The 16,038-nt window shown below is 34.5% G+C and overlaps 1 protein-coding gene across 2 annotated transcripts in view; it reads right to left on the bottom strand.

The window, feature by feature from the left end:
• The window catches only part of USP9X (ubiquitin specific peptidase 9 X-linked), a 101,827-nt gene that overhangs the window by 18,385 nt on the left and 67,404 nt on the right, over positions 1 to 16,038 (bottom strand). The window contains exons 25-34 of one of the 2 annotated variants that reach the window (XM_084304235.1): positions 13,411 to 13,536; positions 10,239 to 10,405; positions 7,566 to 7,674; positions 6,854 to 7,000; positions 6,588 to 6,734; positions 5,633 to 5,840; positions 3,776 to 3,996; positions 3,184 to 3,374; positions 2,586 to 2,759; positions 164 to 305 (exon numbers count right to left, since the gene is read on the bottom strand). In XM_084304235.1, coding sequence (XP_084160361.1) covers positions 164 to 305; positions 2,586 to 2,759; positions 3,184 to 3,374; positions 3,776 to 3,996; positions 5,633 to 5,840; positions 6,588 to 6,734; positions 6,854 to 7,000; positions 7,566 to 7,674; positions 10,239 to 10,405; positions 13,411 to 13,536 — 1,632 coding nt within the window. Of the gene's footprint in view, positions 1 to 163; positions 306 to 2,585; positions 2,760 to 3,183; positions 3,375 to 3,775; positions 3,997 to 5,617; positions 5,841 to 6,587; positions 6,735 to 6,853; positions 7,001 to 7,565; positions 7,675 to 10,238; positions 10,406 to 13,410; positions 13,537 to 16,038 lie in introns of both variants that reach the window. The other variant, XM_084304234.1, reaches the window with a different exon arrangement.

Raw genomic sequence — 16,038 nt, 5'->3', positions numbered from 1 at the left:
AAAAACACAAAACATTGGCAGTTACCAGCTCTTTAGTTCCCATCCATATGCTTTTATCAACAACTAAATTTGGTAACTTTTTCCTAAACACAAACCATGACTGAACCTAGAACAGCTGTAGCCATACATTTGTATACAAGTTTAATATATAAGGAATCATTACCTTTTTGTTGCATTTTTCACAATGATATGCATTTGCACCTTCCAGTAAATCTCCTTTGACATACTGTTCCAAAGAATCAAGAAGGTTTTGGTGATTCCTTATATCTACATTCAGAGTTGTGAAGGATTCCTCACATTCATACCTACCAATGAATAGGCAAATATAAGAGAAAGGCATATTCAACTTATTCATATTCAGATCCATATTCAACTTATTAATAAGGCATATTCTCAATAAGAGAAAACATATTTAACTTACGTTGATGCTGCTACATAGTACCCTACTGCAAATAGGTTATTCAGCATTTGATCTCAACCTCTGGCAAAAGGAGTTAAACAGTAAAAAAGACCCGAACTCTTTTTTAATTGCAGTCTTCCTACAATTACATTATTGTATCTGCACATTGTATTTTTCCATCTGCACTAACAGTAGCTACTATATGAAGACTGCAATTGCTTGCTCGTCTCTAAGTTTGACGAAAAGATTGTGGAAGTTGAATCTTGTAGCACATCTTGTTTTTAAAGCAGCTGAAGTATCATGACAGACTCTCAGCATCCTTGAGCCAGTAGAAGAGAAGTACAGAAAGCAAAGTAGAGTACTATTAATACAAATCTAGCAATACTTGTTTCAATTGCTGAACTTTGCTGTCAGGAATTAGACTAATAAGTACAAACATCGTATCATACCTGAACACAACAGTTTGAAAAAAATTTTAAACATGCCTTTTAATTTTTCTAACTGAACAAAACTAAATAGCTGTCTTCATAAACACCACTTTGAATACTTACGTCTAACTTTTTGCTGTGTTCTGATACAACCTTTTAACAAACTCAAAACAATGAACCAGAAATGCCTGAGAAACAACCAGTTAAGGCATCTTGGACAAGAATGGATTTGTTTGTTTTTTAAACAGAGAAACAAGCGATGAAAAATTAAAAAGGTCACGTCTATTCAAACATAACTCCACAGGGCCTGTTTCTTTGACAAACAATCAAGCATACAAAAGTTTTTATAACAGTGAACAAATTAATATTTAAAAACACTTCGACCAAACAAAACAATAATATTCATTCACTGTTAAATAACTCACAATAAAAAAAAGAAAACCTGTTAATCTGCCATACTCTACTAGTTAAACTAATCATCAGTTTTCTCCTTCCAAAACTACAATCAGGCTACATTTTTTATTAAGAAGTACATTTGTGCAAATTTAGTAGAGTTCCAAAAAGAAAGGTAGTACATAACAGAGATAGTACACATCAGGAACGAATGGTAACTCAGGCCGCTTCACATCTTTATCTTCTATTTATTAGTCATTACACATAAAATGAAATCCACATTTTCATTTTTATCTCACAATATTCAACTTATTTCTAGTCATATATTTTAAACCATGAAACTTTCACAATTCCATTTAGAAGTTCTTTCAATTCACACACAAACTCAACTGAAGTTGAAAGATTATCACAACAAAATCAGTTTGTATCAGTGTTCTTCCCTGTTTTTTATTTGCTAATTGAAGGACAAGGCTAAATGGTCAATTTTCACAACGAAGAGAATTTGCAATAGTAATGCATATAGAGATTTATCTTGTGTAAAAGTCACAAATGATCTGACAAAGGTACTGAACAGTAAGAAGGCCAATTGTTAGCAATGCCAAATTTAACTCAATAATAAAGAAGCCAACCGTTGAAACAACAAATCCATCAGACTGTCTTGAATTTTGCATATGATTCTGATCATCTATCTCTGGAGGATACAGAAGAAAACGTCTAGAGTAAAACATTACAATACCCACAACGCCTGATCGTTTGTCATTGATCACCATCATCAACAAGACAGCAGGCTAGAGATATTCAGTCTGCTCCGTGTTTTTAATACATGCTCTACACGAAGCTGAAATTCCAGTATTCTGCATTCAACTCTTATTAAAAAAAATGCAACAGCAATCAGAAGGGAAACATCACTCTGCTTAACTAAAGCTTACACACAGTACAAATGCAGTTTACTCATTGGAAAAAAACATTCATACTTGGGTCAGCTCTATCTGCACACTACAGAAGATAGAAAAGAGCAACAGCTGCTGGCCATGTCACAGAATTTTATACATTGCATTTGGTCCCTGAGGTGTTTTCACTTTTAATATGAAAAAGCTGTATCTTTTCTTCCCCTAATCAATACACAACGCTTGACATACAAACTGGTTAAGTAGAAGCAGTAATAATTCAGTATTTCAAATCATTTCAAGACCAATTTTAAGGCTGTGGAAAAACAAGGTAATTTCTAGGAGCTTTAGAAAAAAAAAAGCATCTTGATTCTCCACTCGCTTTTATAAGGTTGTCTGCTTTACAGCATCTTCATTATAGTTTTCATATAAAAACATAAGTTATTTTTCTATAAGAAGGAATCTGAAAACACTTACCGATGTGGGCATCCTTGACAAATCTTCTGATCGGCGAAGGACCCTCCTAAAACTTTACTTAACATTGCTGGATGGCCCAAAGCTTTTAAAGCTTCATCTAAACTGTCCACCAAGGAATTAAAAAATTCTAAAGCATCATGTTGTTCACGCAGATTTACAGGTTCACCCCAAAGTCTGAAAGCAAAAGCATATTCTTGTCATTTTTTATTCTGTTCCTCAACAATTTATTTACAAAGAATCACTTAAGCTACTAATCCTTCCTCCTGACTGAGTAAAACTACTGGTTTGTGAGGTAGTATTATCAACTGTCACTCTGTTCCTGACACTCATTCACTGCCAAGCAGAAAACAGCTTTTGTGTACAAACTTCATACTTAAAGATTAAATATCAAGCTCAAGAACTGATAGAATTAAAATTACCTTGCTGTAAATTTTGGCTTTTTAACAGACTTCTACAGAATAGTGAAAAGGTAGGGTAACAGATACAAAGTTGCAGAAATTCTACTAATTTACACTGTTAACATTTCTTCTACTACAATTTGTTTTGTGTTCTTTCAGTGTTCCAGCAAACAGACATCAATAATGAATTTTCTATTTACCTAAATTGTTTCCAAAACCCTCTTGGTACATAGTACTGTAGCCTGGAAGCTGCTAGGTGTCCAAAAATTACTTGGAGATGCCTCAGAACTCCAATATTATACTCTTTTCTATCTTCTGTTTTACTCAGTGCTGGTTTGTCTTCATATTGATGTGGATAGCCAAACACATCATCTCGTGGGTCAACGTTGCTCTGAAAAGCAGAAAAAAAAGTCTGTGCAATTAACTTTGATATGTAGCTATTTTATAGCTGGTTATATCCCTTTTTTATTTTTTATTTTTTAACCATCTAAAGTGTTTCACATACCCACACGAATAAGTAAACAATGTGTTTGTATGCATTAGTGGAGCACTAGTGACAGAAAGAGTGTATGGTGCTTTCAAGTACTCATCTATGAGAAGGAATTCTGCAAACCTTGCTACTTGGATCTCTTCAACTGTCTCTCTGACAGCAAGCCTATTCAAATAAGAAATATCATGCTATTGTCCCCACTGCTAGCAAAGGAAAGCAGTCACTTAGGTTTATTACAAGCTTTTAAAATAAAAAGTATTTTTGATGAAAGATGTTAGCAAGTTGTATGTAATTAAATTTACCTCATTGTCCTGCTTTTCATCCCCAGACATATCATCATCTACATCACTGCCTGTGCCCTCAATTGCAAGAATCCCATTTCTGATGGCTGGAATCATGTACAGCTGCTGAATGACAGAATTCATGTAACAAGTGGCACCAGCGTTTTTTAATCCTACAAATCCCTTTGGTGGTCGAGGCCCTACAGGTGGTAGATATTCCCATTCCGTAAGCGCTTCACAAGCTAAGGAAAAATAGCAGAACGCGATTAGAAAAATTACTTTGTTATAGAAATATTAGACTATCAGTTGCAGTACAGAGGACAGTTGCATAAAATCACTGTTAGTCTGTATCATGCTGCCATTTAACAAAACAAATATTTCACTAGAACATTAATTGCTAAAATTAACGCACTTTTCATACATTACAGAACTCTCTTTAATCTTAAGGCTACACCACTTTCTTCTGCTCTGCAACTAAAACAGTGGCTAGACAAAAAAACAGTCTACGTACCAAACATAAGTCTTCCCCTCTACATTAGCAAATTTCTTAGTTGAAGCATTACAGATTTGTTAGAAGAAAGAAATTAATCTAGAATATATAACCAACTTACAGGTCTTTCATGTATCTATAATATTGTTAAATGTTACAATATTTCACTTATGCCTTGCTTTTGGATGGAAAACAGTTTTAAATAATGTTATCTATATGACTTGTAAGAGATTTCTTTGTCTAACTGTTCTGTGATAAGGAATACACTGTTTCCCAATAGAAAAAGGTGAGTAAAAATGGATAGGGTAAGGGGGGAAAAACATATAGCCGCCCTTTTCATTCGTTCATTTGAAATGGAACCAAACAACAAGAGACTGAAAAACTTCACAGGCAACTAACTGTTCAAGAGACTCACTGATACCACCAACTTCGCAAGCAGCAATGCTACTGTGAGAGGCAGCGGACAATTCCCACTACGGGATGCTATTTCTCGTTGCTTATAGTTTTGCTAAACTCTACAAGTTTTAAAATTCTGTGAAATATCAGCCTGTTTTTCTCCTGTTAATATTACAGCCAAAATAGTTTAGTTATCCTGTACAGGGTTGCACAAAATATTGTCTTGTTTGTTTGTTTAAGAAAATCTTTCATATACTTTTTACTGATAAAAAATAATGTGTTAACCACAAACTTTTTGCCATCCCTGTGAAAATTCACCCATTTTTCATGACTGTAAGCTTCTAAAACACTAACTTGCCTAGATTTTTGTACATACTACTTTTGCTATAATCTTTCTCCACTAAGAAGGAAAAAGTTCTTTAAGTGTACAGCTGTGCTGAGGCAAAGCCAAAAATGAGACAAAAATTTTAGAGAAAGGACTATGACAAGCAGGGAATTAGCATGGTACTAAAAAGCAGAACAGAACAGTGAAGCTATATCTGTGTACAAAGATGACAAATTAGGTGAGCAACCAAGACACTGGCATTAAAACGAGGCAGAAAGTATCTGATGAGGTGCTGGGGTTGGTTAGGCAGAGCCTGAAACAATTAGACGTATGTAGCAGATGGACAGAACGAGGTTCTTGGGAACTGGTAGGAACAAAGGCAGAGATCAGAGTAGGAAGAGTCTCTTCCTAAGAGACAGGGGCTGTAACAGATACACAATCATGTAATGCAATCAGTACATTAATGAATAAAGAAGAGTAAATATAGGTTACACTAACAAACTTTTCTAACTTTTGATGGTCTGATTTTGCAACATTAAAAGCAGCTACAAACCACAACATAAAAAAAAAATCTAGTTCAGTCGATAATACAAATAAAACTTATACATTTTATATATATAAAAAATAGAAAATAGTTTAAAATATTACATACTAGTGATTGCTGTACCTATGTAATACATTTCAGTCAAGGTGTCTACTATCTGTTTGAGATTTCGGACACATCCAACTGCTAGTGCAACTAGTAGCTCAAAGCCAGCATTAATAGTAGCTGGTGAACTACAGACTGGTATGGCCTGCTCAGCAGGCAATTCTCCATTTCTCATGTATTGTAAATAAACATTGGATGCTGGAAAGATGAAATCATCTATCAACTCCTGAAAAAGACAGAAGAAAATAAATCACTTATTAACATAAAAATACACACTACTTTGTAACAGATCAGAAGTTGTTATATAAATGACTGAGAACTGGAGTACTTAAAAGTACTTAAAAATAAGAGTTAAAATTGAGACCGATAACCTAGTGAGCTTTTACATTTAGAACAGAATAACTCTACTCTGAAGTGGTTCACTGGAACCTCCTTCCCCAAGTTAAGAATAAACCTGTATTATTCTTGATTGGTCATTTTTTTTTTCCCAAATCAGTATTATATAAAGCTCTTTATCCATTACTGCTGGAAAAAACATTGCTGCTGTATTATGTCAGATATATAAAGAAAACATCTGATAGAAGAGATGGTCAGATGTCGTGCATTTGTTCAAATCTGCCAAAACATTAACAGCACTAGTTAAGAACATGTGGAAAAAAAAATACAGAGGTAATGAAAGAGAGTAGTCCTATACAGGTCTATCCTGCATCTATCTCGCTATCCTTTTGTGATGTTTGCTGAGTCTTGGAAGAAGTTTACAATGTCTCACACAATGATACTGAAAAAAGAGAATCTCAAGTACTCTTAAGAATGAAATATATATTTCATTCATAAGAAAACACTGAACTCCAACAAGAAACCCTCATCAAACAGTTAAATTGGGACCTTCTGTGTTTATAGATCACAAGAAACAAAGCTTCTCTTACTGATTTAGAAGTAACAATCAAGAAACGACACAGGTCAAAAAGCTTACTTTAATGAGATTAGCACCTCCTTTTTCACAACCAATATGGTATTTCTTCTCAGGTGTCTGGAATGCTAGCAACTCTTTTGTTACTCCAAGGTGACCCTCTAAGATAGTTTCTTCAACACCTGTTTCCCCTGTTCTTTTTACTTCATCCTGCCATTTAAGAGAAAGTTAGGATACTGTAAAATACATCTAAGTAAAGCTTAAAACTATACTTCACAGCAAAGCATAAAAAAGCTGATTATTAGACATAAATTGATCCTAAAACTTACCCTAATCCTTTTCAGCCAGTCAATTTCATTATTGAGAAGAACTTCAGCATTAGGTACATTAATATTACTGTTGTAAGCATAGTTCAGAAGATGCCTTAAGAGCGTGAAGTAGTCTCCAGAATGCTTAGCTCTTTCTCTTGCAGTACTCTATGTAAACCAAAAATGAATTATTTGTAATTCATACATGCTTCTGTTTATAGTGCAACACTAACATTTTCTGTAAAACTGACAGTAAATATGAAAGAAAAAAAAAAAGACAATTTTTAACCTTTTAGGAGTTTACAATTGTGTTTAGCTGCTAATAATTTATTTGTTTCTGGATCGTTTAGCACCTCCTTCTATACTTCACTGGGAAGAAACAGGGAAATGAGCAAACACTGAAGAGTGCCACAAGCATGCAGAATTTAAAATCCCTAGCAGGCCCAGTAAAATAAGGCAGTATCTGTACGTATCTAATCTGCTAATGATTTTTGCTTGAAGGTTAACATTCACTGAAGACTGAATATATGAAGTTTATTGTTGAAACTCTTATCAGAAAATGAACACCCCCCTCCATCAAACTGAAACTGATTTTGCTGCTTATCTACAGGTCAAAAGGAGTTTGTATTTTAATGACTTGTTAATAGCAATTTACATTCTTTTGCACGTATTTTGTCTTACTACTTTTACAGAGAATTACATTGTACTTAAGCCTTTACCTCTGGCAACTTACCCCTAGAACAGTAAACAGCAGGGTAATGAAGAAAAGGAGAGGTCTCTGTCCCATGCAACACCTCGTAGCCATTAAAAAGAATTGCTCCTGTGCCATCTGACGAACAGTTCTGAAAATCATTTAATAAAAAAACATTGAATACAATCTATCTAAAAAGAACAGTCAAAAAAAAAGCGTGCTCATCTGTCACACTGCTTAATGCCATTTTCCTAAAACTGCGTGTTAGAAAAGAAGAAAAAAAAAGAATACTTTAATTATTCATTGGCTATTCATTTTGTTTCTCCAAGTAATATTTTAGACATGAGTTACTATTACAAAATCTGTTCCACAAATCAAATGTTTCAAAGTAAAAGAAACTATCATCAACTAACCACTAAACCTGCACATCTACCAACAAATATTGGATAGCTTAAAAAGCAGTTTGCAACCCTAAATAAGTGTTGACTTACGTTTCTATCTAATCAAGCCTAAGATGTGCCTAAAAGACAAAACAAAACAATCCTCCTAAAAGTACTTTTAACCTTTCACTACAGTAGTTTGCTAAGCATCTATAATGAGATCAAAATTTATCATCAGAAGATTAAAGAAAAGAAGACCCCTGAAAATTCAAATGGCTAGCATTAAAATAAACTTTCGTTCTAACTTATTCTAACCAGTTATATTGCAGTGGGGAAGGGATTAAAAAAAAGATAAAACCTATTATAAGTTTTAAGAATTCAAAATTTTAAGATTGCCTTAGTATCATGTCTTGTAAAACCTATAAACGTAACTGCTTGCATGGGAAGAGAAAAAAATAATCAATATTATGCTCTATGAAAGTGTCACAACGTGTAAGAAACTAAATTTTAGTGTCTTTTTGGTGTGCCTGTCACTGTTTTCTGCCCTTCGGGTCACTGTGGAAAGCGCACAGAAGAATCCTATTTCTTCCAGAGCTTTTCTACGTATGGTTAATTGTGCTTCAAAGACATGCAAGAATGACCATGAGGTCAGAGCGAAGTAGTACCTAGGCTAAGACAGTGTCTCTGGTACACACTTCGGAAAGCAAGCAGTAATACTTCCCCAGAATGTTCTCTCAGCTTCTAGCAGCTTGTGATTCAGCAAAAATACCAGAAGTAGGATTTTATAGCCCCCACTGGACAAATTCATGAAAGAACCCCTCAAACCATTTCTGAAGGTTTACATTGCTTAAATGTTACACTCAAGTTTTTACAACTATGAAAGGGAAAGAAACACTGTTCCCTATTTATTCTCTTTGCTACTTCTGATTTTAAAGGTCTCTGTGGTATTCTCCTCCCACCATTTATCTTTTCTCCAATACAAAGTGCCCCAAGCTATTCAGCTGTTCCTCAGATGGAAGTCATTTCAGAGCTTTGATCTTCCTTGTCACCATTCTCTGATCTTTGCAAGTTCTACTGCATTGCTCTGAGTTGCAGAAGGACCATGGGATGGTGGGGGTCAGTTTTGTTCTTCATGATTGGTAACTCTTTATGGGATCTGATTGCTGAGCTGATGTTTTCATAAAGTTTCTCACAGACAAAAATACAACATCCTGCATCACAGGTTGTAATAAAATGTGCTGATAGTGAAAATCCCACAGGCTTTATAACACTCCACAGTTTCACCTACATGTGCTGAAATTCTGACGCCAGTCACCTGTGAGTACCACAACCTGACTCCATGAAAAATGTATTGAGGGACCTACAACTTGACTGGTTCCACAACGATGCTGCCACCGTGCCACATGACAGCTCCGATGTGACAGCTTTATATAAATGTTTGCAAGTCATGTGATGAGTCACAAGTGTTACCGCTCTGATGCGAGAAAACCAAAGGATTAAATTTAAACTTCCTCCACCTCCTCAAACTGCCAGGACTGTACATAATGGAAAGAAAGTAATTATTGGAAAGTTCTACTGCATCTAAGCCACTTCTGTGTTCTGATGTAGTGAGTGTTCACAATTTCTGAAAAACTATAAAGCACCTAATATTTTATTCAAAATAAAAATGAATTATTCAAAAGCTACAAGCAGAACATTGTCAGGCTTGACAATATTCTCCGTAAGAGTACATGGAAGATAGGACTTATAAAAGAGAGCAGTTCAGTTTGAACGGACCTACAAAAATCATGGAGTCCAACTGCCTGACCACTTCAGGGCTAACCCAAAGTTAAAACTTTGGTCCTTATCTAAATGTCTCTTGAACACCTACAGGTTTGGGGCATCAACCACCTCTCTAGGAAGCCTGTTCCAGTGTTTGACCACCCTCACAGTAAAGAATTTTATCCCAACGTCCACTTTGATCCTCCCTTGATGCAGCTTTGTGCTGTTCCTGAGCATCCTGTCATCGGCTACCAGCGAGAAGAGACCAGCACCTCCCTCCTCTTTTCCCCTCCTCAGGAAGTTGCAGAGAGCAACAAGGTCACCTCTCAGCCTCCTTTTCTCCAGACTAGAAAAACCAAACGTCCTCAGCCTCTCCTCATAGGCCATGCTTTCCAGCTCTTTGTTGCCCTCGTTTGTACATTATCACTTTATGATAGGTACCCAACTTACAGATTTATATTGCTAAACAGTAACTTAGGAAAAATTATTGAAGTCACTTCTCTGTGTTTAGGCTACCTATTCATTTTGAATTGGAAAATGATACTTGTGATCAAAGATGACCATCAAAACTTACTTGCTGTGGCAGTGCAATAGCAAATCAATGATGAACGTCTGCCATGCTTTTTCTTTACTGAGTGCATCCAGTGCTGTTGGAATCAAAGCAAAACATAGGGTCATCACCTCCAATGCTTCACAGCAAACTTGTTCATCTTCCATGTCTGGTTCATTTCCTGCATTTGTCTGTGAAAATAAACAAGAGAGCACAATGTAAGATGGCAAAAAATCTGGAGAAATCCAACTAGCTTCCAGGTGGACATACTAAATACAAACCCAAACCATGAACTTGTTTACTAAGGGATTATTAATGCCATGTATTTTATGCACTTTACTCAGATGTGATTCAAAGCACTATTCAGGATGTCCTGAACTTCCAGTACTTAGATTCTCAAGTTTGTGTTTGAATCCTCCTTTAACTCAGAAGTTAAATAGGAAGTTTGTAGGCAGAAGTTGCAGCAATTCATTGTTTATTTAATTTTTAAATAAGATGCTTTTCTGCACTACTTAGAATCTGGAGTTGAAAGCTTTGAATGTAGTTACTATTAAAACAGATAAAAGCTGTACTGCTGTGTAAGTCATCAAGAAGTTCAGTTTTACAAAGCTCTGAATCTCGCAATTAACTTTACCAACAGCTTCTTAGCATTGCTAGAATTAATTCAGCACTTCACTATTTTGAAGAAACTGAAACCTGGTTCAGCTGTTTCATAACAAAGCTTCTGTGCATAGATTAATCTTTCAATGAGTTGATTTGTGGGCTAGTTGCTTTATGAATAGAAGAAAGCCCCCTTCTCCACTTAAGTCAAAATTAATTAGCTTGAAGAAGTTCTGAAGAAAATAAATGTGAGTAGGTTTCCATCCTAATTCATCGGCAAACATGGCTACAGGTTAGCAACGTTAACCAGAGGAACAAAGTAAATGTATGTTTTATACGTTGAAGGATTAAGTAGGCAGAAAGAAAGGATAACAATACAAAAGACAGGACTAAACATAAGCAGTAGCAGCAGAAGACAAGCATGTCTCAGACCAGCCAGAAACACTGGTTTTAGTTGTGCAATCAGAATATCGGCAAGGTCCCTACCACTACAGTGGGAGGATGTCGCAATTCTGAGATGTCTCAAGACACAAAGGTAAAAGCAGAATGCTTCAACAGGTTCGGAACTGTGCCTGCTTAGCACCGATGCCTTGTTTAGAAAAGGAATTATTTCTGTATGGGTGCAGGAATCGAGTAGCAAGGTACAGTGAATTTTGTACTCAAAGTACTTCTCTATATTCTGACAACAGGAGCTGACTGTCTGTAGAAACAGCATACTTGGAGTAGTACTTCAGAAAGTTATGGGCCTTCTCTAAGCTAATAATGAAATGGCAGTCTGACAGACAGAAAGTTGCATGCAGTCCTTCTCAATTCACTAATAAGAGGACTGCCATTACGTATTTTCTGAGGCAGTAGTCAGAAGAAATTCTGTAAAATCTATGCTCTCAAAATAAATTATCTTGACTTTAGAGCTGAACTGAATTCACCAGTGAAGTTCAGAATGCTCTTAAATTGCTCGAGAACATTCTTCAGAAGTTACAGTTGACATAACCAGACTGACGCGCTGCTTATTCATGATTCCTCAAAGTTCAGCCCGCTTTTTCTTGTGAACTAGCATTTAATTATAAATCTCTCCCCCCTAGACTTAAAGTGCTCTTACGATTTAAGGGTTAAAAAAAATAAATAAATCTAGTTTAGTGGTTGACTTAAGAAACAGAAAGCATTTTTCTTTTTTTTTTTCTTTTTTATTTCCATATAAGCATCAAGAATTGATAAAAAAAACAACACAAACCAATAACAAAAAAAAAAACCAAACAACTCTGAAGTATGACCAATAACAATGGTATTATGAAACTCTGAAAAGCCTTTCCTGAGATCTATGCACAGTTAAATTTCATTTAAGACTTCAATTGCTGGAAAATATTTTTACAAAATTTAACTGGAAATTTTTCACAGGAAAAAAACAATAATAAAAAAAGCAAGATACTGAAATCAAGGGAAACCTAATCTATTTCTCTAATGCCTCATCACCTGATTCTAAGATCACACAGTAAATAAGGCACATCTGACACAAGAATGTCCAAAATGTTAACAGAAGCAACTGCTACAACACTGTTAGTGAAGGAGGAGCAGTCATGGCTTACCAGAGTATTATTAAGCCTTAATAAGACAATATCCTTCTGCATTACCCTCGAGCAACTTGATCACTGACCCAAGTAGGAAATAAACTTTACAATATTTAAATCTACACTTTAAGGTATACTCGCAACTGTACCAAGAGTTGTAATGTAAGTCAGCATGTTGGGAGGATAATAAGTGTTTAAGTAATTTTATTTACTTTTGGTCAGGTACATTTTCTCTGCTACTCTACTGCTCTTAGTATACACATCAAATGTTCAGACAGAAGAGCACATCTGGACTGTCATATTAATCATACCACTTTTTAAATGCAAGTTATCACCTCAAAATAAAAAGTGTGTGTGGAGGGCAACTAGTTTCATGGTCATTCTAGTAACAACAGAAGCAGATGCTATCATACCACTACATAAGCTAAATTGAAAGGTGTTGCATTTTGCTCACGTACTCTAACAGATCATCTAAACACAACCACTAGTAACACCAAAAATTAGATCTCCTTATACATTTCTTTCCCTTTTACTCTCAGGAAACTATTAATGAGCAGTAAAATTGATATTATAAGACAAACAAGATGTTGAGGGAACAGGAACAAAAAATTAAATGACTCTCAAAATAGTTTACTATTTCTCATAACTATAAGCAACGTTGGTTAAACACAGCATGTGATAACATCATGAAATATCCCAACTCCAAACTATTTATGTAAACCAGGTGTGAAACCATGGTTTACCTATCTACATAATGAAATGAAAAAAAGATGTAATTAGTATTTACATAGTTTTACCAGTGCTCCAGTGTCAATTTCAGATGAATTAGTTCTTGTTTCTTGTTACAGACTGCATATATTCTTTAAATCAACTTTTGTACAACAGACCTTTCTAATTTGAAGTCTAGAAAAATGAGTATTGCTTATTTAGGTATAGAACATAAGTGTACTGGAAACATGTCACAGCAATTTACACAGCAGATGCATTTTTGAACCATCACCAGAATCAAGCCACAATGAAAACAGTCTTACCTTTTCATAAATTTTACTGATTTCCTCATTAGAGCTGAACACCAGCTGAACTGACCCACAACCTGATGCCCAGACAATTTTTTGTACTGCTCTAATAACACAGATATCAGGTATGTATTTTGAAGCCTGAAAAAAAACACACCAAAAATAAGCAACAAACAGAAATAACCCAAAGTAAACAAAAACATAAGTAACATAAAAAAGCAGTTGCAGATAATGTTACCATGGATTCTACTTTCTCTAAATAATGAACTTTATAATTTTTTTTGTTTTTAAACTTTCTATAACATTCTGATTTCTTCCTTAAATATGAAGAACATTTGTACTTGATTTAGTTAATATTTTATTTTTTGTTGATATAATGTAGCATGTATTTTAAATGTATCACAATCTTAAATCATAATGCTACAAAAATGAATATTTTTGATAAATAACTAACTAGCAGAAGCTACCAATTTAAGTCTAAATTTTGAGAACAGGCTATTGGATACTTCAGCGATGAGTGGAACATTTCATTTTTTGCTTTTTTACTTCAATGCTAAAAATTCCTTGAGTTGAAAACAAAAACAAGCATGCATCTGGAAGGCAATAGGCCTGTAACGTAATGTAACAAGTTCAAGTTACTTCAGAATTCGTCCCTTGCTGTGATATTAATTACCACACTAGCTGACAGGTAGACAAACTAAAGCCTACCAAGTACCTCATTAATATATAAAGCGATTCTTCTGAATTCAAATTATACAGGGTTTAAAATGAATAAGAACACAGATCACACATTTTATAAATGTAAAATTACTCTGGTATTTTAGATGTGGTCTGAGTTAACATCCAGTAGTTTCTACTGATGTACTTAAGTCACAGCACATTTCAACACAATTAATCCCAAAATACTACTGCCATTATTTATAGTTTGCATCAACTCAAGTCCATATTGAAAGTAGAACTGTCAAAAGATTGGGAAATTTTTAAAAACAAATGGTAGGCAGTTTTCAAAAATTTCATTTTTCTAACGGTCAGATTTAATAATGAGACTCTAGAAGCTTAACAAATAAGCCACCCTCATCAGAAGACCTGAGCAGTGTGAATTCTTGCTTTTAAACATTAACAGTAGCTAGAAGAAAATAGGTATTTCACCTGTCACAAGCAAAGAAACTACAGTAGCGGCAATACAAGAAAAATTTGACAAAGAACATTTTCTAATTTAACATCATCATAGTTTAAAAAATCATGAACCGCCAAAACCTTTTTTTTTTTTAAAAAAAAAAGGTGAGAGATTTCTCTCTCTGCTGTAGTATTCTGCCTGGCCTACAGAAACCATGGCAGATTTTATTTTCTATTTTATTAATTGTGATGTCAGGAGGGAAGAGTCTTTGACCATCAAAAAAGCAAAAGAAAAGGCAAATTAGAACATATGTGAGATCTAGATCTACAGTGGTTCTAATAATTTCGGAAAATTAGAGACAAAAACAGCAACACTGATTAGCCACTTGTAAAAGATATTCAGATTTTGTTGCTTTGATGTGCCTGTTGAAAGAAAAAAATGCAATTATGTTTTAATTAGAAGTCCTCCAATATAGACCATTTTAAATGGAGGACCATTTAAAAGGCCCTTATTCATACCTCATCTCAAAAAGATCTTCTTCTGTGGAAGAAAGTTAATTAAATCAGAGTTCAACTGGCTGATTTTACATATAAAATCACCTATATATGCAATACCACCACTAATGGAAGACAGATGGTTCAGTCTTGCAGTCTAGTACATTGTGCTTTTTCAGACAATTCTCTTTGTTCATAAAAGAGTTACTGTCTACTTTTCAGCATTAAGATGACTGCGCTAATAAGACTGCTTTTATTTAGATATCTCAGAAATGCTCTGGAGATAGGTTTGCAGATTCTGTACCGTATCTAACAATTACATTCACTGCTTCCACACTGGAAACAGAGAAATCTCAATTCAAGTTGACAGAGTAAGCTGCAAAAGATCTGATTATAGCTTCACCTTCAGAACTCTGCAGAATTAACTAATATTTTCACTAATATTACTCAACATGAAATCCAAGTATGGTTGGTCACACCATGAAGTACCATACAAATAGAGTACTATATTTGCAAAGCACACTGTTTAACCTTACCCATCTCCACAACTTGTTTTTCCACTTCCATTATTAAAGTGGTTTCAATATATAAAGCTACACTGGTAAGGATTTTTAGACTTATCTTCTAGTATTTAAAACCATGCTTAATATTTAAAATTTCCTCCTGATTTTTGTGTTTCAAGAAGAGAATATTAGAACCCAAAACATAGAAGAAAACATCACAAAAATATTTTTGAAAACAAACCTCAGTGCCACTAGCTTCTTTAAATCTACTGCATTGAGTTTCTAAAGTCCTAATTTATCATCCCATTAAAGAGCTTGTGTGAGACCTAACTCACTTAAGCCTCTTCATGCTATTAGATTCTGAATTTCATAATTCAATATGGAAATAATTCATGAAATACTTTTAATTAGTTAACAGCTTATTAACCGTATAAAAACATTACCTAAAACATTTTATGACATTGAAGGAGGAAATTTCATTTATTACAAAGCTATATACTTAATAAAAAAAATGGTACTTCTGGAAAAA

Source organism: Netta rufina (assembly GCF_964035555.1).
Source record: "Netta rufina genome assembly, chromosome: 1".
NCBI lineage: Eukaryota > Metazoa > Chordata > Aves > Anseriformes > Anatidae > Netta > Netta rufina.
This window is presented reverse-complemented; position numbering and strand designations above follow the sequence as displayed.